We start from the raw sequence: 25,878 nt of genomic DNA on the forward strand, positions 1-25,878 counted from the left end.
TACCATTATTAGATTTCTACTTCGATCGACGGCAAAAAGCCTGGTCGTCCGAAAACGCCGATAGTCCTTGCACACAAGAGACAATGCTTATGACTACGAGTTACTGAAGGATTTATATACTTTTTACGTTCTTTAAATTTTACTTAAGAAACAAATCATATGGATTTGAAAATGGCAGCCTGCAATGTTGTTGGCGCAATAATATTCTATGTAGTTTTCAAAGGCCAAATTACTTTCTGTCCTAAACTGCATTTAATTCCTTCTACAAGGAAATAAATGTGATGTTAACTGAAAAACTGTGGAGGATTTTCTATTTGTGTATCACACGGGAAAGAGGGGCACAGAAGGACGGGAGATGTGAGCCCCACTGTCCTGTTTTATGATTATGCACTTCGTGAATCGCGCATTTGTTTCTGGCGCCTCGTTACATACGGTCGGCTGGATACTTCAGACGCTTGTTGCTAGTAGATGCAACTCTATATCATGACGTAACCGATTTCGAGCAGAGTGCTGTTATGGTCGGATGAAGAGACCTTCAAGGAACCGTCCTCCAAATTAACGTGACGCTGTGGATGAAAGAATCCTGAATGTCCCATAAACTTCGGAGGCTGGATATAGCACACGTCTAATTGCCTCTCACTCCCCTCCCCCATAATACAGAGAGAAACTATTCAAAGGACACTTGGAAAGTTGTGAAAGGCGAGGGTTCACGAGAACGGAAAGTCTGCATCTGATCATATTAAATTTGTTCGTAAATGCACTGCAGCCAGAACTTAAGCTCCTCATGCCATTTTCATCGCTGTTGTTGATCGGATACAATCAGGAAAGTCTCGTTGGTGCAGTTAGTCGTATAATATCTTTTGAAGCTTCGAGGTAAATTTTCCAACCTTTGAGATGGCACGCTATGCTAGAGCACCATACTCTTATAGCTCAGAGGTGTTACTCCAGTGCAGAGAGCGTGTTCTACACAGATCAATGTTACCCGTGGGCACCTTAAAATGGGATATCGTTGACTTTTCCTACACATCACTGTGAAAGTTTATGCTTTCAGATGACTCTCTTTGACAATGAAGATAGCAAGCCATGTACAGAAGTCCAGAGGAATATTAAAAAGAGTCCAATGTGAAGCCTTCTGCTGAGCAAGCAATATATATTATTATCAGCGATGCATCAATACCAATAAGAAATTCAATACGTATTTAACCAATAAGAAATAGACATGTGCAACTATTTGCCTTACATAAACATTCAACGGCCCAGACTATACATGAATTACGAAAGACTCAATCTAGTGGAGAGCCTCGTCGGATGCTTCTGGTAGACTCCTGATACCACCAGGAAACGTCTGTTAGCGCACTCATTTATGATGTGGCTGAATGAATATCACACAGTCAAACGTACTGTCAGTGCGAAAGGCCCACTTATTGTATACGCACACATCTTCTCCAGCCCGGAGTCAAGCTGTACCCACATCTTCCTAAGACAAGGAAGGCCTAGAACTTTAATAACAGAGTTATCAGTAAGTTAGTGGTTCCGGGTTTCCGAGCCTTGTCACCCACGTTTTCATTCAGCGTCCCTGTTGGACACGGCGGAGAGCATTTAGTCTCCTCCTCCATGTAATTGTCTTCTGGATTAGAGGCGTTTCCTAGGCAACGACATTGGATCTTCACGAAGCGATCAGTATACCGGTACTGTAGGAAAGGAAAGATAATAAGTTACCTCTCCACAAATGAGACTTTGAATGGTTCAACCACTGATGACATAACTTCATCGTTTGATGTGCATGAGTCTGAGTATCTGTGTTTCAGAAACCTCTCCTACATGTAAACATTTTAATATATTCGCAAAGCTAAGAAATATTCATCAGTGTTTTACGTATAATGATTAGGAATGTTGTATACAGGGCGTCCCAAAAAAGACCGAAAAACTTTAGGGACACGTTCCTTACACAGAAATAACTAAAAATGTCTAGTAAATGGACTCTAAAATGCATACCCTAAAACGTATGAGCACTTGTTTATCTTCGATACTATGAAACTATTGCAAGGTTTTGCTTTCCTCGTTTTGAAACAAGGATGTACTGATCAAAACAATAAAAAAAACTGCCGTCCGGAGTGACCGAGCGGTTCTAGGCGCTACAGCCTGGAGCTGCGCGACCGCTACGGTCGCAGGTTCGAATCCTGCCTCGGGCATGGATGTGTGTGATGTCCTTAGGTTAGTAAGGTTTAAGTAGTTCTAAGTTCTAGGGGACTGATGACCACATAAGTTATGTCCCATAGTGCTCAGAGCCATTTGAACCATTTTTTGAATAAAAAACTGTCTGGTTAACATGGGGTCTAAAATCCATACTTTAATAGCTATGAGCACTTGTTCATCTTCGCTCGTGTGAAACACATCTCTTCTACTGTACAAGTGCGCTTTAGAGCCCTTGTTTACAAGGTGTTTCTTTTAGCTTTGGTGTTTCTTGGGACTTACTGAATATGAATTATTTCGATGTTGTATTTTAAATCCGTTAGCACGGATAGAGGGCATTCTGTAACGCTGCAGGTGTCTGCATCAATCAAATTTCATTTAAATTCTTAACAAAGCGACAACATGCAAGTATGGTCTTTCGTATATGACAGTGAACTGATAGTTGCATTACGACAGGTTACTCTGTAACTATGACATATGATACATTATGCAGCTTTTGTACTGTAAATAGATTACAAGATTTTTAAGCCTTGTAAACAAACATAGGATACAACCCAATTGTAATTTGCTTCATTGCTGAACAGATCTAACGATGGGCGACATTGCCCGAAACTTGTGATTTTGAAATAAATCACAGCGATCGTCAGAAAAAAATCCTGTTCTAAACAAATGAGGATCACCGCAACCCTCCATGGCAAATATTCTGTTTGGGATGTATATTGTGAGCTTGTATAAGCTGGACTTTTGTTATGATGACCGATTAGTGTCAAAAGACGCAGCACTGAGCCTACTAAGAAGTCTATTGTAAAGAAATGCCGGCCGCGGTGGTCTCGCGCAGTCCGGAACCGTGCGACTGCTACGGTCGCAGGTTCGAATCCTGCCTCGGGCATGGATGTGTGTGATGTCCTTAGGTTAGTTAGGTTTAAGTAGTTCTAAGTTCTAGGGGACTGATGACCACAGCAGTTGTGTCCCATAGTGCTCAGAGCCATTTGAACCATTTTTGTAAAGAAATGACGGAGCACGTCCTTGTGTCACAAGACTGAATTTGTGGCGCTTGAGGCTTTCCCGACGGACTAACTGTAAATATGGCTCTCAGACGAGACGCCGGATGTCGTCGTGGAATTTCCACAACATTTATACTTATATGGATATGGTGTCTGTTCTTTCGGACATAGTTTTGGCAGTACCGGCCATGACCTTCCTCTTGTGTACGGATGCACACATATTACCCGAACCCTTACGTGACTTGGTAAGAATGTCTTCAACGAGTAATGAGTGTGTTGGGTAGGGATACTACGAATGTAGTGTGTGGGGATAGGTCGGGGCATACATTTTCACCTGTCCCCCTTGATGTATATCAACGCCCGTCGGCAGCTGAAGGTATTAATATATATTTCTAATTTCGTTCGCAACATTTCGTTGGTGCAACTGACCGATGTGGCCACTACCACAAAGATGAACTGTTGGTCGCACCAGGGATGACGATGCCGTGGCGGCATAGATATTCTGTCGACAACGGCGAGGATGGGAACCTCGCCAGCGCGGACACGTACTTCGGCAGGTGGCTCAGAAATGTGGGCGCTGGGACGGCCGACGACAGAGCACAGTATGACAGACAGCGTGCACGCGTGCGTTCATCGTCCGGCAGGAGGCGTAGCTATCTCTCTCGCTACCTACATGCATATCTGCACTATTGGTTACCGAATTTGGCGCGTTCACGCCTGCGCAGTTCCTTTTGAGACTGTCGTACATACACCGCACTGAAGACGAATTATTGTGGAAATATCACAATGATTTACCCTGTCTCGCCGGAAACAATACTTGAGAGTTCATTTGTTACTAAAGCTTTTTTATTTAGAAGTTTCCGACAGGATCAGTCATGCGAATATCAGAGCAAAACTTAATCCAGAATGTCGAGTCGTGTGATTATATATATAATCGTTGGCGCTCTAGTGCTCGACTGCTCAAGTAAGTGTGCCACAATGTTGCGATGTATAGCACATAACACGACAGTGTATTTTTTCTCTAATATTTTGTTGATAGACATGACTGAAACGTGCAAATAAAATGTTTTAACAAGAAGTGGACTATTTGGAACTAGCGGCCTAAAGTGACACGAAGATATGCTTAGTTGTAATATAATGATCGTAGGTTTCCAGTGCGAATTTATATCCCAAGTTAAACTATTACAAATTACACGAACTATGTGTGTTAGAACATTCAATACTGAATCACCATTTCACTTTACTCTATTATTTAGCAAGCAAATAACTGTGGTTTTCTTTATGTACTTATTATTAAGATTCTACTAAAATAATTGTTGACTCTCCACTTAGCGGTAAATCGAGTGCATCGAGCGTTACTTCACTATTTGTTTACCTCTATACCATTTGTAATGGATATGGTCATTCTGACAAGAATAGAAGAAAATCTTGCTGTTTGCACTGAGTGAATGTTTCTAACATTCCACAGACGTTTTTCATATACTACTTGTTTAGCTCGAAACTGCTATAAGAGGTAATCGCTTGTGAGCATGTCGAAGTAACCATCCCAGCCAGAAGAGATTTAGAGAACTTATCAGATATCGAAATCAGGATTCCACCACGATTCCACTGAGCTACTGCGCCATCACGCTGGGTGGTTGTTTCCACTTATTGATCCACTGTCTCTCTTTTTCTGCCTAACTCGCACACATACGCACTCACACACACACACACACACACACACACATACTTTTTTTACGCGTGATGTTGCCTGGTCATGCTACTCCATTTTGAATTGCTCCCAGTTTCATTAGGAAAAATGAACTTTAGGAACCTCTAGATGGATTTTAGTATAAAAAAATAAAGCCATAGACTTCCTCCATGTTTCCCCTTAATTACGACACATTATTAACCAGTCGCCTTGCTATTATAACCATTGAATGAAATAGTTATGTAGAACTTGCTAGCCTTTACTTTCTAGTTCTGTATCCCCCAGAATAGATAATTATAGCTTAGAAGAAGTTGGTTGTCTGAAATCAGAATAGTTGTTCTTTATCCATCATGTATGAAAAAAAACTTGGTTGTTTCTAGCGATTCCTTTTGTTATGTAGGTAGAACAAAAATATCAATGTATTGTAAACGTTTATAGTTTTAAAGCCATTTGATGCATCAATCCGAAATAAATACCACAACAAAGATAGCTAAAACATCACATTTAGCGTTCACACCGAAGCTGTTGGGAACAAGAGCGAAAAGCGCTCGGTGGATGTCTATGTTACAGCAAAGGAAATGTAGGCGGCAACTTTCACGTTATATTTGATAACTCAAAACCTCTTTCGTTCCGAATATATAATCGTTAAGTGCTAGTTGTACGTTCTCGCTCTCGTATTTATTACCTAGCGCAAAAACCACAGGCGTATCTTTGGTTGAGCCAATTCTAATGGAAGTGACTTCTAAATGTTACTTCTTCATTTACTGTGAGTCGTACTTCTGTGGACTTGATCTTATCATTAAGTATGTCCCAGGAAGCTGTTTCTCTTAATCAGATGGGTAAACAGAACATCTGTACATCAGACAGGCATCATATACAATTCTTTTGTAAGAGAGTCTGGTTATGTATTTGCCATGGGTAATTTCCTGTGGGCTGCCAGGGTGACCGAGCGGTTCTAGGCGCTGCAGTCTGGAACCGCGCGACCGCTACGGTCGCAGGTTCGAATCCTGCCTCGGGCATGGATGTGTGTGATGTCGTTAGGTTAGTTAGGTTTAAGTAGTTCTACGTTCTAGGGGACTGATGACCACAGAAGTAAAGTCCCATAGTGCTCAGAACCATTTGAACCAATTTCCTGTGCTAGATGTAATAATATCATTACGTAAGATTGGTGAAAATATATACTCCTATTGCTATTTCCACTATATAAATGTCGTATTTATTTCAAATTACTTCTGAGATTTTGAAAGCTAGAGTCTGGTATTACATTTACGAGGTCACAAAAACCTGCGATCAAATCCTCATTCGAAAGTGTTACACCACTACAAAATTTTTTTATCAGACTGAACTTAAGGGACATATTTGCCCCTGTAACAATTTTAAATAACACAGAATGATAATGCCGCAATTACTTATCAAATGCGCCAGGTGTTAATTCAGTAAAAAGTGGTTTATAATGGTGACTCACAATGTATACACTAGAAAGGGCATGTCATATTGTTAGGCAGAATGACGCTAACTCCCGCTGGAATACAATTTCTCTAGCCCGAGTTTGTGTCCTTTCCAACTGATTGAATATTATGTTTTCTTTAATTCTTCCAGATCATTTATGTTGAAAGAGATTTAGAGGAGACCATTTTCGATGAATGAAAAAACTGTCAATATTAAGTACAGCAGTTTTACATGACGAGAAAGACGAACCTTATTCAATAATTTTTATGTAAACCTATCTATGCGATACGGGTAAACTGAATTTCGCGGTGCATTGCAAGATTTCCGCGAGAGCATTTCTGGATATGGCCTTAAAGAAGGCTCCAGTAGTCAGTGCACACTACAACACTCAATAGCCCTATGTGATTCTAGTTGATTATAGTTGTTGCGATGAATGCATAAATTAGGTTATTTCACGTGGAATTTAAATATGGCGCGCTACTACCAGCGGATATTATTCATACACAGCGTGGTCAAAACCATTCTGAAAAGCTTTTAAAGGAGTTGTAGGGCAGGTTGTGCTGAGAAATCCTTGTTACAAAAAATATTCGACACTTTGCCCCGTTTCCGAATTAAAGCTCAGAAGTCAGCCAATCAGGCAGTTCCGCACGCAAATAAAATTATTAGTTCTAGTTTTCACATAGCATAGATGATAGTGCACGAGACAGCTCATCGTTTTTCTCGGATTCGACCATTACATCGACCCATGTCCAATTTTTGTATCGCTCTCTTACTCGGTTTTGGGAAATAACACGAAGAACACGTTTTGCGCATGCAATGGCCTTATTGACTAACTCCATTGCTAATTATCTTGGAAACGGCGCAACGTGTCGAATTTTTTTTCTTAACAATATTTTTCAGCACACCCTACCCGGCAAAACTTCACGAGCTTTTCACACTGTTTCTGACCAGCATGTATATCACCCCAAGACTCTCCTACGGTGACCAAATCATGCAAATGGAGACAGTCTTCATTCTGTGATGCTATGTTAGTACAACAACATGCTTCCATCCTTTGCCTAACTTTCATCTTAAAAGCATTACTGTATTGAATTTTGTTATTTGGAAACTTCCCTGATGTTTCCAAAGATATATTTTCTTCTTTGAGGAAGCGAGGAGGGCGAGTGTCTTAAAGGGAGATGGCTCTGAGGCTCATTAAGAAAGCATATTCTCGAGACAATTTCTGTGGAAGAAATTATGTAATGCCAACATAACTCTTTATCGTCTAGAAACATCACTGTGAGTAGAAGTGCGAGATGGAAAGCTGCAGGTACAAACTAAAACCGTCGAAAATGAGAGTGACATAAAACGTGTAGATTCGGAGACTCGACAGTCGACTATAGGCGATGAAGGATAGGTCACGCAACTTGTAACTTAAACATAAAACGAAACTAAAACAGCAACCAAGCAATGAGGCACAGTGATTTTTCCCTGATATCTTTAAATCAGCTCAGATGAATGGCAGGATGATTCCTTCTCCACGTCGACGGATGATTTTATCTTCCGATCGGTTCCGTTTGAAACATCATAGATTAGCACTTTGCCGACATAACAGAGAAATCTCACACTGCCACAGTTCTCAGTACTAACTGCAACAATTTAGTCTGTCAAGTAAATTTCAGGATACAAAAGTAAAATCTGCCGACGTAGTTCCAACATTTCCTTCGAAACTCTAAAAATTTTAGGTAACTGACTGCACCAATAAACCAAGAATTCACTGCGAAGCTATCCGTAAATCGCATAACGCACGAATATAAATAATATAGCCCCCAGACAATAATACAGCTGTATTGTCTACAAAACCTTCACAGCTGTTCCTTTAGAAAATGATGTTATGGGGCACATCGTCGCGGCTGATGACACACACACACACACACACACACACACACACACACACACACATACACACACACACATCGACTGCAGAAACTTTCGTTACGCTGCTCCGTACCGCAGCTTCGGTGTGAACGCTGACGATATCACAAGCAGGCGCCAGAGATGTTGTTACTTTGTTCGCAGATGGCAGGTAGAAAAGAGCTCCAAGGACTATTACTAAACGCCGCCGAGTCACAGCGCCCGTTCCAACACTCCGTAAGGCATTTTTTGTTTTTTTGTAGCCAAAAAAGTTCTCAATTAGCTTAATATTTTTAACTTTTTAAAAACTGGATTTTTTTAAAATTACATGAATCTTATTTTTAATTACTGTTTTCAGGGTTAGGAATTATTTTTTCCGTAAATTGGAGAAAGCTTTTAGGTATTTTTACTACATTTTTTGAAGCTACAACGATAATTATTAATAAAAAGAAAAAATAATATATCTACCCCAGCTCATGATCGCTGCAAGTAACTCTAAAGGACGCGAAACACAGTTTTCCCTTAAGCAACTGCCAGGTTAGAGAGGCCGCAGTTTTCCTAGCACTCTGAAGAGACCACCTCGGTGCAAGATTTTCGTGAGCGATTTCGTTACTCCTCCTGCAATAATGGCCAACTGTCAGAAATCTGTATGTTGAGTAATAAACAAAACAAATTATGCAAATGAGTGTATCCATCGTAAATACATGGAGTTTCCTTGTATCCCATGCGTACCCAAAGTTCATGTTACCTTACATCCATGAAGCAATTGTCAACTTAAATGACCTCAGCCAGGAATTCAGTATTTTACAAACTCACCAAATACTACTAGATGTAAAATTTACTCTTAGCGCCAGAGAAGGAAAACAAAGGCCAACACTGTATCAAAGATGATTCAGGTAAGCTGTTCACTTCAAATATCTCCGGAACTGTCTAAGATACCGTAATTATTTTACCACCTAGAATAATTGTAAGTAAATGTTTACTAAATGACGTTCCAATAACAGCTGCAGCTGCATTAGTGATGTATAAATCAGTATTAACTGTTTTCCACATCGAGATATAATAATTTATGGTGCTAATATTGCAGTACCTCAAACAGGCGAATTAAAGCCCATTTCACTCTCCCAAATCCAGTAACTAATTTCGATGAAATCGCAATATTTGGATGTCAGGGCTAACCCATTTCACCAGCTGTCAACCAGCTCGGTTTCTTTCTTGTCTGTCTGTTCAGTACAAATTTTGCAATTGATTTTAACCTATCTTCTTAGTCAGCTTGAGACTTGAAATTTTAAACACTGACAATACAATACTGCGGGGATAAGGACCACCTACTTGTAATAGGGAAGGGTTTGGGGCTGAAAATAGGGTGATAAAGAAATGTAAATCAGGCCACTTCCTGGCCAATTGTAGTTCCTGCAAGATGGCTGCGCTTTGCAGATTGCGTCACAGCCCCTACAGGGGCAATATGCAGAAATTAGTTGTTGTAGAAGTACGACGGCTTAACTGGGTGGAAATGTGCTCGCCTCACATGCAAGCGGGCCCGGGTTCGAGTCCCGGCCGGGCTGGAGATTTTCTCCACTCCGGGACTGGGTGTTGTGTTGTCCTCATCATCATTTCATCATCATCAATGTGAGTCGACTGAAATAAGACTTGCACTTGGCGGCCAAACTACCCCGGATGGGGCATCCCGGACAACGATGCCGTATGCTCATTTCAATTTCTTTTTTTTACCTACTACAGAAAGAGGGGTGACAACGTATTCTGTTTGTAGGTAGACCTCTGTAGCGTTTGAAGCAATTTCTATCAAACTGGGCACACGTATGAACTGCAAGCCGGAAAAAAGTTACTGTGACAATAGAACGCCCAACAGCCCTATGACTGAGAGTAGGGGTGGTTGCTTGGTTGGTTGGTTGAAAAAGGGGGAAGGGACCAAACTGTTTGGTCATCGGTCAGCGTAGGGGTGAAAAGGGATGATCTAAAAACGTAACACAGAGTGCCTTGAGCGATTTCAATCGGATTTGATGTATACATGACTCATTTTAGTACGATTTTCTTAAGTCACCCTTTTGTCTGTTTGTCCTTTCGGTACAAATTTTTAACTGTTTTTAAATTAACTTCCGAGTGAGCTAGAGATCCTACTTTAAACATAGCTCAGAACCGGATGAAAATGCAATATTAACACTCTTTCTCATCTTGTGTGTGGCGGAGGGTACTTGCGTGTCACTGCCATTTCCCCGTTTTTCTGTGTAAGTCTTGAATGGTTTGTGGGAAGAACGGCTGCCGGTAATCCTCCGTGTGAGCTTAAATCTCTATAATATTTACCTTCTCGGTCTTTCTACGAGACATAAAAATGAAGAGGCAATACACTGCTTGAATTAGGCGAAGAGAAAGTGAAATAAATCTTAAATTTACCACATATCTCCCCGGTTGAAAATAATTATTTAAATAAAAATAAATTTTAGTATACCACGGTTTTATATTGGTCTAAAAAGTGTAAAAAATTTCTCCCAGCCCCACACAGTGACTTAACTACATTGCAGGTAGTCCTGAAAATTTTTGATTGTGAATTTGTAATACCTGTGAAAACATTTGTAAGATTAATAACGAAAAACGTGAGACGCTTGCAGAAGATAATTGATGAATGAATAATTCAGCACCTAACTATTAACTATTGCATGTGTCCCACACTTTTCGTTACATATTTTACAAATGTTTTCACAGCTATTAATTATTCACAATCTGGCTGGGAGAAATTTTTTACACTTTTTAGAGGTTGGGAATTTGTATGCAGCGACAAGAAATTCTTTGTACTTTTTAATCCGGTATAAAAAGGTAGTATATCAACATTTTATTTTTATTTAAATAATTATTATGTATTTGCTGAGGTGCCTGGTTCTGGCTTTAGCTTATTAATCTTGTTAACAAATTATCTTCAGCCGTTTTTGAGACAACACGTAGAGGAAAACGTATTGGGTTTACTAGTAATAAACAGCCGCATATATTTAGACTGAGTGAGCGCAAAGAGGGTACTATATTTGCTGAACTCTCAAAAAGCGCTTAATAGTTTTGGCCTTACAGCAAAACCAATGAATTTACTAAATTCACATGTCAGAATGCGTGTATGGTGGCACAAAGGGCAAATGACGAAATGAAGGATGAAGTAGAAAATTACCTCTTCCGAAATTACTTGGGTGATTATTAGGGAGGTGAGACTGCTTTGCTATAGGTTTTGTGGTCAGCCCTACAGCGCCACTGGATTACCAAACAAACTCCAGTGAGATGCGCCACAGCGTACGCGCCGTGCGTCACGGAACCAAAATTCTCATACACCACGCACTGATACCCACGTTTCCATACGAGTCAAACAATTTTTTCTTCAACTTACACCAAGACTCTTTTGCACTGCCATTACCTCCTCAATAATGCAACGGCTTATAACATGGAATGCATCCTCGGCAAGTATAATGGCTAACTGCAAACATTTCCTCTACACGCATGTCAAAAAATTCGGTATTCCTCGCATTCACACTGCGACGTGGAAATCCTACATCTGAAGATGATACATGTAGAAAACTGAATGGACTACCCTAAAAAGGCACTAAAGATTATAACGCTCTAAAAACAACGCTAACCAACGTGCAATGTTTATCGTTAGGGTTCTGATTTATCACATAACTGTTGCATCATTTGTTTCATAATACCATGAAGGGAGTTGCATTTCTACTTATGTAGTCCTCAGAAACTGTTTTTGATATAAAAAGACAATGTAGGTTTGAATTATGGAGTTACCGGACTGTTTTGGTATGTAATTGCTATTCGTGCATAGAGGAGTATAGATAAGTCCACTGAGGCTCGGTTCCTCAAATAATTTTCATTTGCCGCAGCTATTTACATATACTTCCTTGGCTGTTCTTTCAACGAGGCAAAAAGTTTCGTACTAATCATCTTGTGGCTGAAGCTCATTTTTTGTTCGAGTTTGTCTCTAATGTGTAATTATGGAAATACGGGTTTTCCCTTAGCAAGCTTGTTCGTCGCCCAAACATGTTTTGGTGAAATTTCGCAATTGTCAGTGGGTTCATTTATTTTCTGTCCGACAACATGTAAATAAATTTTGCATAATAATTTGTGAAATGTTGATATTATGGTGTTAATATTTATAAAATTGTTAACAGAAAAATAAACAGAAGAATATTAACAGAAAAAATATATATCTTAGTATCACATACTAGTACCGCATACTCATGTTTACGAGGCTGTCTGAGAGTTGCTGTACAGCTGATATTTTGTTCTCGTATGTGATACTAAGAATATTTTTTCTTCTTTCTGTTGATACTTTGGTAGATGCAGTGCATTGATGATGTCGGATTTTAAAAAAGTGACGAAAAGTCCCGACAAGAGTCAAAGATACATATGACAACGGATAGTTGACAGAGACGAGCATTTTTTTCAGCTTCTCGTCAGATGATACATTACGAGTATTTGATAATGCATTGTGTAACAATGGAGTGGGTAGACGTAAGGTTGTTAAGACCTAGTTCCTTACTTAACACGTACAGTTAGTTTATCGAAGCATTACTGTGCTTTTGTGGGCTGCTGGATGGTAGCAAATCTTTTGTCAGGTAGAAACTAACAATCTGCCAAAGATAATTACAATTTCACTGTGTAAGCGCTATGTTGATTTCTTTTGTTGGTCAGACTGCTAATGTAAACTATGTCCACACATTGAAAAATTGAAATTGAAATAGCGGGCTTGGTAGACGCTACTTAGTTATTTATAAGGTAAATGTGAGTTTACCATTCGATTATATTACATGGTATGCTACACACAAATAAACCCTTCATGTGGAAATGCTAGAACGCTTGCTCGCAAGGTAAAACTATAGTCGGCGCAGAACGCTCTTCGCAACCTGTCACTAATCGGCATTCTGTAACAGGCGCTTTGTTATCAGTTGAGCGCTTAGACCTGTTGTTGCTAGACAGGAATCTGTCTGGGCGCACAGTGAACGAGAGGTGGTGTGACTGTTGCAGGAGTCCATCCGAGACTGTGGACATTCCGGACAACTGGAACACACCAGGGTAAGTCGCTCTGCAAACACTCGGCACCTATATGTGCCAAATTCTCGGATAGCAAATCATTATGAAACACTGAGCTATACTTAAATGTTTTGAGGATCACTGTGTCCCACTAAGCAAATTTTGTTCGTTTTGGAATCCATAATGTTTCCCTATTCCGACTTAAGAAGATGTGCCTACTGTAAGCACTGTGGGTGACATCAGTAGTCAGAAAATGATTGCGCTACGTTCCTGCGAACTTGTCAAACGTTCTCTGTGGCTTAAAAACTTGTAGTGTCTTAGCTCCACGGTGAGCACCAGAACGTCTCAACACACGTTTCTGGCACAAAAATATTGTGTCTGTAATCATGATTTACTTCAGTTCACAGTGATTCTTAAATTTTTAGACCATTTAATTTGGGTAAAAAGCGCGTGCTAGACATAAAAATTGGAGTATTCACAGGAGAAGATGAAAGTGAAAGAGTTATCATTTCTGGAAGAAATCTTACAACCATTTAAAATATGACTGAGTAACTTGACGCAGCTTTTTTTTTTTTTTTTTTTAAAAAAAAGACATTTCTGCTACGAAAGAGCTGTACAGTTGCTGGAGTGGACTTGACAAAGAAGTTTCTGTAGGTGTACATCTGGAGCACAGTTTTATGCGGAATCGAAACGTGGGAAAGCAGAAGATGATGTCCCTGTAAGCTCAAGAGACGTGTCATTGCAGAAGGATAATAGTTCTTCAGTGCTGTCTATTTTCTCTAGATAACAGCAGCTTCAGCAAACAATTAGCAGATTCTGTTTGCGATTTATGAAGAAACGTTCATGTGATTAAAACACCCTTAACTTATTTGAATCATAAGTGACATTGCTATCGTGATATACATTGCCATTATGAACTGAGAGCCGTCTTCCAATTTCCTATCTGTCACTGTAACTCTCCATCCTTCTTCCATTTGCGTTAAAGTTTGCAAGCTACCTTTTAAAACGCTACATTTATATTTCCTAATAGCTGCATTTCACACTCTCGTATCAGATTCTATCCACTAAGACTTCTTACAGTCGATGGCGTAGCGAAGAAATCTCACTTGCAAGTTAATTCTTTGTTGATAATAGACGATTTGAAACGGTATCAACTGGTTCACTGACACTTCGGACGACTCAGTGTACCTTTTGCAACGTGCTTGCCTCCAGTTGCTACTACAAAGTCCTGGCAAGTTAAGGGTACCGGATTTGCGATGGATTTTGAATGGTAAGTGACTACGTTAAAGCTTAGGGGACGACCACACACCCATCCCATCAACTAAGAAATAGTCGAACTGACCTCTCAGTACCTTAAGTGCAGACATGATTGTCCATAATGACTAATTCTGAGAGACAACAACGGAGCTCTTGACATGCCCTTTCGGCTCTCGTAATGATCCCCTCCGGGTGGGCCAGCCGAAAGACAAATGGCTTCCCATAGACTCAGATGCCTTAATGAAAAAAAGTTGCAACAGAATAACGGTATGAAAATATTAAACAACAGATAATTACAAAGGGGATCATATAACTAATGAAGTGAATGACTAGTCCAATATTAAGCCCATTTTTTCGTTCGAAGTTTTTGATGAAATTTAGCCTCATTTGGGAGCTGATATGTATCGGTGGTAGCAGGTCAATTTGTGCCTGATCGGGTCTCGAACCCTGATTTCTCGCCTTACGCAAGCGGTCACCTTAACCGTCCGGGCATCCTAAGAGATAAGGAATAGTGTGCATCCGCACTAAAAAACAGAACCGTTCGTCGACGTCACCTTATTGATATTTGTGTATATACGGGAATCAGAGACTGCAGGTGAGGGCTTCATGGGTAGCTGGCGAAGCGTCAGTAATGACTAACAGGCTGGGAATTTGGGTAGGAAGGGAAGCATGCTAGGATGGCCGAGAGGGTTAGGCGACAGCTCGCTTAAAGAGGGAAATCCAGTTTCCAGTCATGGTTCGTCATAAATTTACACCTGTTATCACTGATACATTTCAATGCCCAAATACAACGAATGTCATTAAGACCTTTCAACGATAGTCATATGGCCGCTGGCTCGAACAAGATATAGACGCTATATAAATACATATAATCTCGATTTATTATAGTATTCTCTGTTACCATGCAATTGCATGTAAGCTAATGACAAAATGTTATTGAAATCGATAAAGCACAGAAAACAAGAAAATTAACGTTAAAAACTTTGAACAACTCTAAACTAACAACTGAATATCTTGGCTAATTCTGTGTGGGATGGGAGAACGGGAATGGTCATCATCACACAAGACATCTATGAAAAGACATGATCACGATGGTGCAAATTAATGGCTCCAGTCCCGCAAGAAAAATAACATAACTGACCTGATTATGAATGAGCCCTCAGTCACTTAAGAAAAAGTGTAGAATACGTCCACAAACAGTTAACAACGCTCATTTCCCACCCTCCCATACTGCAAGTTTTCACCACACTTTGCATACTGCACAACGGGAAGTTGCGAGCAATGTGGTGAGCTGCCAACAGCAGTACATCGGCCGCTGGATCTCGTTTCGCCGTCGAGAGACCACGGCTGTGTTCCACCCAAGCTGAAGGCCCAGACTCCACTGTACTGAACGAGAGTAGACTCATCTCCCTGCTCTCCGCAAAATCCACTTAATTCTCTTTTCCCAATGGCAAGGCTCCACTAAACATTGGTCAAAGATATTTTTTTTAACAACTAACTCCCCACCTGGAAAAAGTTTTATAAATTTAAGCATTCTGGTGTCTTCACACGCCTAAAGTTTTTAAATAATTGTCAGTTTCGCAGTCCTCAGTTAAGTCTTTACTGCGGTCAATATGCTGATTCCCGCACACGATATTCTCAGACAATGGCGTCCTCACTCGCATTGTGTTAGTTTTTTTTTAAGGGTACCTTATGAAACTTCTATCCGCTGTTTTTAAGAAGTCCACATCACCCTTACAGAAAATGGGAAGAATTCCTTCCCACGAGACAATAGAGATCTGTATCTGCGACTGGCCTCCCATTCCACTACCTTCTAGAAAGCTACCAGTCACAGAATAATATATTCTCCGGAACTGTGGCTTGACCACACGGGCCTAACCGTCAGGAGTGTATATTCCTAACGTGTAGTCCCTTTTGTAGTGACTATTCGTTCGAGATATACACGCATGATGAATAGTTCACGACGTCTAGTTACTGTATGGGACCTATGGTACAAGAGCCAATGACTAGAAGTACTTATTTGGTTGGCAGTAGAACCTGAAGATGACGGAAATGTAGCGTCGAAAATACTCGTCTGAATGATAAATACTTGTAGTTTGGTGATATGGCCGTGATGTTCCATTGCCATTACATTTAAGTGTTATTGTTTCATCTCTCTCTCTCTCTCTCTCTCTCTCCCCCTCTCTCTCTCTCTCTCTCTCTCTCTCTCTCTCTCTCTCTCTCTCTCTCTCTCTCTCCCTCCCTCCTTCCCTTTCTCGCTCTTGTATACTTTTTTGAAACACGTAGTAAGTTTAATATTTACAAACAAACACACACACACACACACACACACGTGTACGTCACGCCCTACCTTGGGTTTCGTTTATTGTTCGCAGGGGTGGACAGCAACAACAACAAGACGGCTGGTGACCGCTCCTCCATCAAAGGCGCAGCTCAGCTGTCAGCCGGCTTACGTTGAGACTGATCTTCAAAGCGGCGTTCGCCGTACCTCCTAACACTGAATGGGATACGGGACAGTAAGCTTCCATGGCGAGCGTACATTTCTCTCCTTTCTTTTGAACTTTTGCGATTACTTCGCATATCGTCTACATATCTTCAACCAATGGGCCCTTGTTATTTGAAGTAATAAGAGTGTAATACCATATGCCTAACAGAGGGCTGTGCAATGTTGCAGATCTTTTGTAATTCGTTTAGGTGCAGCTGCCAAGGTTCCTGTTATTTTAGTCCAGCTGATATATACGCTTTATCATTTCCTGGCCGTATTTACGTTGCTAAGCAAAACTAATTATTGCGGTGGACTCTCATTGCGCCTCCATGAAAATTTCTTTCTCCTCCGTAGAAAGACTTTCCCATTTATTCATGCGTCGCATAGTCTTAGCAGTAGTTATTTACGACACAAAGAGATGTGTTCTTCGTAGATAGGGGAATTGTTAAAGTATACTTGTTTTTGCTACACAGTCACATTTTTGTGGGTTATGATCTTATCCTGACAGAGTAAGCATTTTAACAAAAGATTTTTCTGACTTCTACATGTATGTTTTTCTCATTTGTAAAAGACATATGTAGATGAACTTGTCCTGCAAATTTATCTGCTTGTAATTATTGAATTATTGCAGTTAAAAAATAAACAGATATTAAAAAATTTCTCGGTATTCTGTGACTTTCCCCCTAATACTCTCCTCTCTGTCACTTACCTTAGCCACAAGATTTAACTTGTATCTCGAAAGGAACCCCTTGAGTGCGAAGTCGCAAAAGGCCAATGATGTTTACGGTGTTCGATGCCCCACATCTTGTCTGGCATGAACTCACAATATTGGCTACTCACAGCAACAGGGAACGGAATTGTAGGTATCCAGTGATGAGCACAGCATGAGGCTAAAGAACATAACTGAGCTGCTTAGTCGACAAGTAACTCAACAGTGCTACAGTGGTGTTACAATGGCAACGATAAACAAAGCAAACATTGCATTATATCTACAACACCAGTTACCGTATTCTACGTTTTATCAGAAAGGAACCCAAGGAATTCCACAGAGTGAGAAAGTAGTGGCAGATGAAATATTAGCGTTTCTGCAAGATGTCAGCGGAATGTGTGATGACGAATACTTTTCACTCTGCGGACAATGTACATGAGGAGCACGATGATGACGATACCTGCTTAAGAAGTGAAAATGACACTGAAACAGGTGTCGAGCCATGTAGTTCATTATCCTTGTCGGGCAGGGAGCTAAAAATATTGTGTCCAGTCGTTATCCAAGGAGTGGGTACCAAATATAATTATGTAACATGGAAGATCATCCGCAGGACAGTAAAAAAAAGCAATTATCAACAGACTTCTAGTAAGTCCGCAGCAATATTACCATCTAGTGCATGAGAAAAATTACAGATATTCAAGTTAGGACAAGGCACACTTATTACAAAAACTCGTATTTGCACATTTCAAGGATACTCGATACAATGTACAAGATGTGCACATCAAATCTCGCGCAACATAGATTACAGCGATTTCCAGGGAAGCAGCGGATGGCTGCATAACTTGAAACAGTGCTACAGAACTGGAAGACGTAAGCTAATGAAATCTCAAACAAAGCGCCAGCATGACGATGCACAGCAAACTGCGGAATCGGTCCAAAAATTTGTAAGTGAGATAAAGAAACATATCCCAAAGTTCAGTAAGGAATTTGTTTTCAACTCCGACCAATCGGGATTTGAAGAGGAAATGCATGTGAAAGGAACCCTGCAAATTAGATATACCATGAGAGTTGTATCAAGATCAAATAACATCAATTTGGAAATTGGAAGTTTGTGGTAACGTCTTGTGGGACCAAACTGCTGAGGTCATCGTTCCCTAAGCCTACACACTACTTAATGGTTCAAATGGCTCTGAACACTATGGTACTTAACAGCTGAGGTCATCAGTCCCCTAGAATAGAGAATTACTTCAACCTAACTAACCTAAGGACATCACACACATCCATGCCCGAGGCAGAATTCGAACCTGCGACCGTAGCGGTCGCGCGTTTCCAGACTGAAGCGCCTAGAACCGCTCAGCCACCAAGGCCGACACACTACTTAATCTAACGTAAACTAACTTACACTATGGACAACATACACACACAAGCCCGACAGAGGATTCGAACCTCCGACGGGGGGAACCGCACGGATCGTGACAAAGCGCCCTAGACCGCACGGCTGCTCCGCGCGGCTTAACTTCAATTCCTTAACGCATTCATAAACAATTATGTCGATTGTTAATCTGGGCACTAAACTGGGGTAAATTGGCTGGAAAGTTATTTATTGTCCTGCGAAAACTTGAAGATGCTGTGCCATCTACGATTCCTTCTCGTGTGCGTGATCTTGCAAAGGCAGTAGGGAATATGTATGACATAGCAAGCAAGAGCGAGAAACTGGGCGTAAGAGAAGTACAATTATGGTGTGAGCCAATAGCTAGTCAAAACAACTTGCGTTTGCTGGATTCCTTGTCTGCATATAAAAATGGTACATCTTCAGAGAAAACCATTCGTCGTTCATAGTGCAAGTTAATGGTCCGTTTTGAACGTTTCTTGAATGACGACGATGTCCATTTTGTGAAATGTACTATATCCATCTCACAGAAAGTTGTTCTCTGCACCTACCCGACACTCATTTTCTGCCGCCCTCCTGGTGCACATGGTGAGTCATTAGCAGCTAATACTTTTCCTGTATAATAAGTGTTAACACAAAAATTTCAAAGGAACCTTGCTTAAGATTGAACTTGCGACCTCGCAGTCAAGGGTTCTTTGTCTATTTCATCATTCTATGTACGTACAGCAATATGACGTGTATATCTAATGCTCAGTCTGTTTCTATTACAAAACACATAAATAGAGTAGTGATATCGCTCCTATGGAATGTAGCAACCTGTATAGACATCATGGCGACGTCTTGATATTCCAAGATGTTGCAAAGCTCACAGAATACAAGGGAATCTGTTACCAATCGAAACATGCCCACAAAGAAACAAGAAACGAAGTCTCTATTAAGCCTACAGTCCATCGAATTATTCTATGCGTCCTCAGTTTCGTGGCTAGGTAAATTTAACTATTGGCATAGGGGGGGGGGGGGGGGGAGGGAGAAGGAGGGGAGGACGAACACGAAATGTTATGTCAGTGGAAGCTTAAGCTCGTCAGACCAATGAAAAATCGAAAATCATGGGACGGTGTTTTGCCTTGTTGAACGAACTGTAGGGAAGCAAACGGATGGAAATACCAACATCCAAGTTCTCAAATCAATCTGCCATGAAAGACGACGCGACTCATTTGAGGAGGCCTGTAGATAGGCAGGGTATTACAAATATGTCAACAAAATGTACACATACGTGAAAAAGTCATGGTATACCTCATTTTCCTCAGCGTACTGTAGCAACTCGACGTGGCATGGACTCAACAAGTAGTTGGATACCCCCTGCAGAAATACTGAGTCAACCGCTTCTATAGCCGTCCATAATTGCGAAAGTATTGCCGGTGAAGGATTTTGTGCAAGCACTGCTGTCCGGATTATGTCGCATAAATGTTCGGTATGCGACCAAATCATTCGCTCGAACTGTCTACAAAGTTCTTCAAACCAATCGCGAACAATTGTGGCCTGGTGACGTGGCGCATTGTCATCCATAATTCCATATTTGAATAGAAACATGAAGTCCATGAATGGCTGCAGATGGTCTCCAAGTAGCCGAATGTAACCGTTTCCAGTCAATGATCGTTCATATGAACCAGAGAAACCAGTTCATTCCATGGAAACACAACCAAAGTAATTTTGGAGCCACCACCATCTTGCACAGTGTCTTGTTGACAACTTGGATCCATGCAAACTCGAACTCTACCATATATTCTTACCAACTGAAATCTGAACTCTTCAGGCCAGGCAACGGTTTTCCAGTCAGCCAGGGGCCAGTAGAGGCGCTGGAGTTAATGTCGTGCTGTTAGCAAAAGCACTCTCGTCGGTCATCCGCTGCCATAGCCCATTAACGCCAAATTCCACCGTACTGTCCTAACGGATACGTTCGTCATACGTCCCACATTGATTTCTGCGGTTATTTCAGGCAGTGCTGTTTGTCTGTTGCCACTGACAACTCTACGCAAACGCTGCTGCCCACGGCCGTTAAAAAAAGAAAACGAAGAAAAAAGAGGCTGTCGGCCACTGGGTTGTCCGTGATGCGAGGTAATGTTTGAAATGTGATATTCTCGGCTCGTTGACGCTGTGGATCTCAAAACATTAAATTCCCTAACGATTTCCGAAATGGAATGTCCCATGCATCTATCTCCAACTATAATTCCGCGTTCGAAGTCTGTTGATTCCCATCGTGCGGCCAAAATCACGTTGAGAGGCTTTTCACGTTAATCGCCTGAGTTAACATAACAGCTGCGTCAATGCAATACCATTCTATACCTTGTGTACGCAATACTACCACCGTTTGCATATGTGCATAAGACTTCCCATGACTTTTGTTACCTTAGTGTACATGAAGTGAAAAGACCTTTGGAAAACCAGACGACGAAAAAAGTGAGATAATCACGAAATAACTGCGCCAAGATGTACGTAATAGTACTGAGAGTGTTTAGTTCACTGGTCTGCTAATTCAAATTGTAGCGTTCAGTTCTTAGCTGGAGGCTTCTTGCACAAAAGCATCCACTCTTCAATGGTCATATATTACACAAATGTAATTAGAAATTTATTTCGAAATACGTCAGCTATTCAATTAATGCAAGAAGGACGTGATTTATGAATATAATTACCAAAATAGGAAAAAATATCCTCTAAGCACATTGTCTCTTCTGAGGAGAAATGACGTTTGGTAAGTAATTATCAAGACATCCAAAAGTAGCTAACTTGGTCCCAGAAGGGATAGCAAGCTATCATGGATGTTAAGCAAAGTATACATGTTGAGATATAAAAGTCAGACCATAAACGACAGGTGCTTTCGAATAAATGAGTACATGTTGAGACGTAAAAGTCAGACTATAAACGACAGATCCTTTCGAATAAATGAATAAATGTGACAGATTTGAGATCTTTAATAAGGAGTTAGTGCTCATTGTAAGGAATGTAGTTTCGGCAGACACAGGATCTCGATGCTCCTTCCCACATTCAGTGGCTTGAGTTCACAGTAGGTAATATCTGCGTACAATGACAAAGACTGCTTCTCGACAGCCGACAGATTCCACTCTTCACGTAAGAAAGGCACTAGTTGCGACCTTTACTTGGAAATATGCTAATTTATCTCCTAACCATGGTTTCAAATTTCTGGAAACAATTCACATCATAATTATGACATCTAGGAAAAACGTTTAAGAGAAAATTGATTCAACTGTTAAGAAAATGCTATAATCGTCCCAAACGAGTTCTAGGAGATTAATCGAATGTTTTTATAGAAGCTATTTAAAATGCGATGTCTGATAAATTGTACATTAGCCCAGTCCATCTATCCAGTGTATAACAGAAAGGAATATAGTAAGCTACATAATGATGCGTGAGAGAAAGGGAATGTGTGCGTGTGCGAGCGTGTGCGAGCGTGTGTGTGTGTGTGTGTGTGTGTGTGTGTGTGTGTGTGTGTGTGTGTGTGTGTGTGTGTGTGTGTGTGTCTGAGAGAGAGAGAGAGAGAGAGAGAGAGAGAGAGTGAGAGGGGGGGGGGGGGAGTGAGTATGGGAATTGGAACTAAAATTAGGAAGTCTATTCACGTTTTTGTAGCGTTAAAAAAAGTGGGCACCATGAGAAGGATGGCTGGTAGATAAGAGATTGATGGTAAGTTGGTGGACATAAAAGCGACATCATCCAAACATTGAGCTACTATGCTTAGACAGAAAACATTGAACATCCTCCTTCAGAGGTACTAATGGTTAACAACAACATCTAACAAATATTACCTACAATGTCTGACATGTAGGTAGCTCCATAGAAAATGTAACAGATATGAACCTGATTGAGCATGATTGGAGCCGTCTGAGACTTACAATGCATTGTTCTAATAAACTTCTCCATATGTAAATATTTGTGTGTGTGTGTGTGTGTATGTGTGTACACAATTGTCTGAGTATCTTGAGAATAAGTTGCTGTTGATGCAAGATGTCCCACAGCATTGTCAGGATGCTTTTTAAGTGGTAAGTGGGAACATTGAGTGCACTAAAGGACTTTTTCGTTATCCTACTTTTGGTGAGTATGCATAAGCCTCAATTATAATAATCTGTGACACAAAAGATTGTAATATTTCACACCAAGAAAGAGTAGGCGTTTTATTTTATACTTTATTTTACTTATTTTTTATTGATTTTATTTCATTTATTTCATTCATTTTTTAATAATTTTTAATGATTACAGGGGTACAGAGGTGAGTAAGAGCTATAATAATAAAAAATCGAAAGTAAATTTTCAATTAGAAAATTAAACTAGAAATTCCAAATCCCGAAATTCATTATCGTATTTTTAGGTTTCTTCACTCCCTTGTATCTCAGTTTAATATTTAGATCTTCCAAAAACTGGAGAATTCCAAACAGGAATTAATTATAATATCTGTTGGGCAAAATAATTTTACAATAATTATTGAGCACGAAACACATTTTTTCACCATGTGTAGAATTTAAATATTCACATACAGTAATGTTATCAAAAATATTTACTTGTAGCTCCAGCTGAATAGATCAATTTTTGTTTATTTCTCAGCCAAACAGTAACCAATTTTAAAAATTCGAAAACTACCATAATGTGCATGAAAAGAGCTATCCAGAGGAATAACAATAAATAAAATTGGATATCATCTAAGTGACACAACAAATTTTTTACTTTTCCCCAATCTTTCTTAGAATGCTCGCGAAAAAATGGAAACATGAAGATAACAATTCGATAATTTTTTATTCATTTATGTAATTAAAAAATTTTACTCAAATTCTAAGTTGAGTATCATATATTAAACTTATTTTACAATCATGATCATGTGAGAAATAGTTTCATTTCGAATTTTATCGCTGAATGGGGTACACAACTTCACATCATTTTATATGTGGTGATTACATTCATTTTTCTTGACACATTTATGACATGGACAGTATGCTTTTAATGAAATTGCATGGATTTACATTAAAATAACCATACAATTGTGTGACTTCTTTAAAACCTTGGAAAGCATTATATGCCCTCAGGCAATTGTCTGGTGGATATAGATTCCACATTTCTTGAGGGAGAACCACATTATTTGCATTCTTTTTATAGATATTATGTAGTTTGATGTGACCAAACAAGGAAGAGTCAATCATTTGATTATTTCCTCAATTAGTTGGAAACACAACAGAAATGAAATAAGGCACTGGTGATACCTAGCTCATAATTTATCTTTCCATTCATTCAGCAGTCTCTAAGTTTATGGTTCAAAGAAAGATATGGGAATGTTCACATTTTTTAGTCTTTCTGGCAATAGCTTAAGCGAGTATTGTGGTTTATATCTAACCACAACAATCTTACCTTCCTTAGGAAATGTGCTCAGATCTTCAACACCAGCTTGATAATGGTCAACCCATCAAAGAATGCCATTGTTTGCCTTAGAACTTCAAGTAAAAATTGCTTTTAAATCTCCTCCCTACATTACTTCTTTATAATCATTAAAAACATCCATCAAGCAAGTGTAGTGGAAAAGGTAGTTCATTTTTCTAACTTTTTCTTCCCATTATTGATGACATGACCCTCTGTGATCAACTCATTGGCTAGAAACGATGTTAATCACGTAAGGATAGATGGAAAAATAAAAGAATGTTTCATTTAGCAAAATATAGTTTCTTTTCTTTGTGATGATGATTCCAAACATATTCGCCTCATAGTGATTAATTAGTTTTATGTCGAATTTTCACATCATACATTGGATAATCTGTATCATTTGAGCATGATCAGGGTGAAACCAACCATCTCCAATGCTTATATTAATCTCTGTGCCTTTGTTTGGAAGATTTACATTTTTTCAATCTTCACATTCAGAAGGAATGAGTAAAACTGATAGCTCTCAATCGGATACATTTATAAAGGATAAAATTTATTGATTAACTTTTGAAATAAATCTTACAGTATCTTCTTTGAAGTCAAATTGTCATTTTCATAACTTATAGTCCTGAATTTTGTCATGAGCTTCATGAACATTCCATCAGCTAGATTAAAATTTATGTTGATTAACTGGAATAATTTTAGGAACTTCGTTAGTGATAGTATTTTCATCAGCAAATCCAAGCATTATTCAAATACTATCAATTATATACATATAAAATTTAATATTACTTTCAATAATAACTGTTTAAAATTTCATCTGCCTTAATGTGAATGTTCGCCTTTTATGAAATAATAATTTTTTCTAAGCTTTTCAAGGTATATTGACCAACAGGAATTTCTGTTGTCTCTCCATCACCATACAAATAATTTTTTTTAAATGTATAAACTGCAACTACTTCAACATTACTATAGATCTCTTGTATAGGTAATGTCAATGTATTTTTGAAGGCAGATAACTTATCACTCAACTGAAATAAGTGACTGCCAATATTAATAAAATATTATTTAATTAAATGACAACTTACTGAGGGCCAAAAGAAAAAAAATTCTGAAAAGAAGCCAAAAAAGAAGCACAGTTATTACTAAATTCTACTGACGTTCCTTAGTAGGACCAAGTGGTTGCAGAAGAACCATTAATGGATGATAATTATATTTTAGCTCCTGGATGGTAAGTGGAAGAAAATCAATCATTTATATGTTTGTTCTAAAAGTATAGATCAATTAAAAATAAATTAGCAGAAATTTATGAAGAAGAATTAACACAAAATAATTATTGTAATGAAAGGTATGAATAAC

General features: G+C 39.5%; 1 protein-coding gene across 4 annotated transcripts in view; it reads left to right on the forward strand.

Annotated features, from left to right (window-relative positions):
* LOC126361037 (uncharacterized) overlaps nucleotides 1–17,664 on the forward strand; it is a 125,508-nt gene extending 107,844 nt beyond the window's left edge. The window contains exons 14-15 of one of the 4 annotated variants that reach the window (XM_050007760.1): nucleotides 13,258–13,305; nucleotides 16,896–17,664. In XM_050007760.1, the coding sequence (XP_049863717.1) occupies nucleotides 13,258–13,305; nucleotides 16,896–16,929 (82 nt within the window). In that variant the 3' untranslated portion in view covers nucleotides 16,930–17,664. Of the gene's footprint in view, nucleotides 1–8,394; nucleotides 8,467–13,257; nucleotides 13,307–16,895 lie in introns of those variants that run through there. The other 3 variants (XM_050007762.1, XM_050007761.1, XM_050007763.1) reach the window with 3 other exon arrangements.
* The last annotated feature ends 8,214 nt before the right edge of the window (nucleotides 17,665–25,878 follow it).

The sequence above is a fragment of the Schistocerca gregaria genome, chromosome 1 (genome assembly GCF_023897955.1).
Source record: "Schistocerca gregaria isolate iqSchGreg1 chromosome 1, iqSchGreg1.2, whole genome shotgun sequence".
In the NCBI taxonomy this organism is placed as follows: domain Eukaryota; kingdom Metazoa; phylum Arthropoda; class Insecta; order Orthoptera; family Acrididae; genus Schistocerca; species Schistocerca gregaria.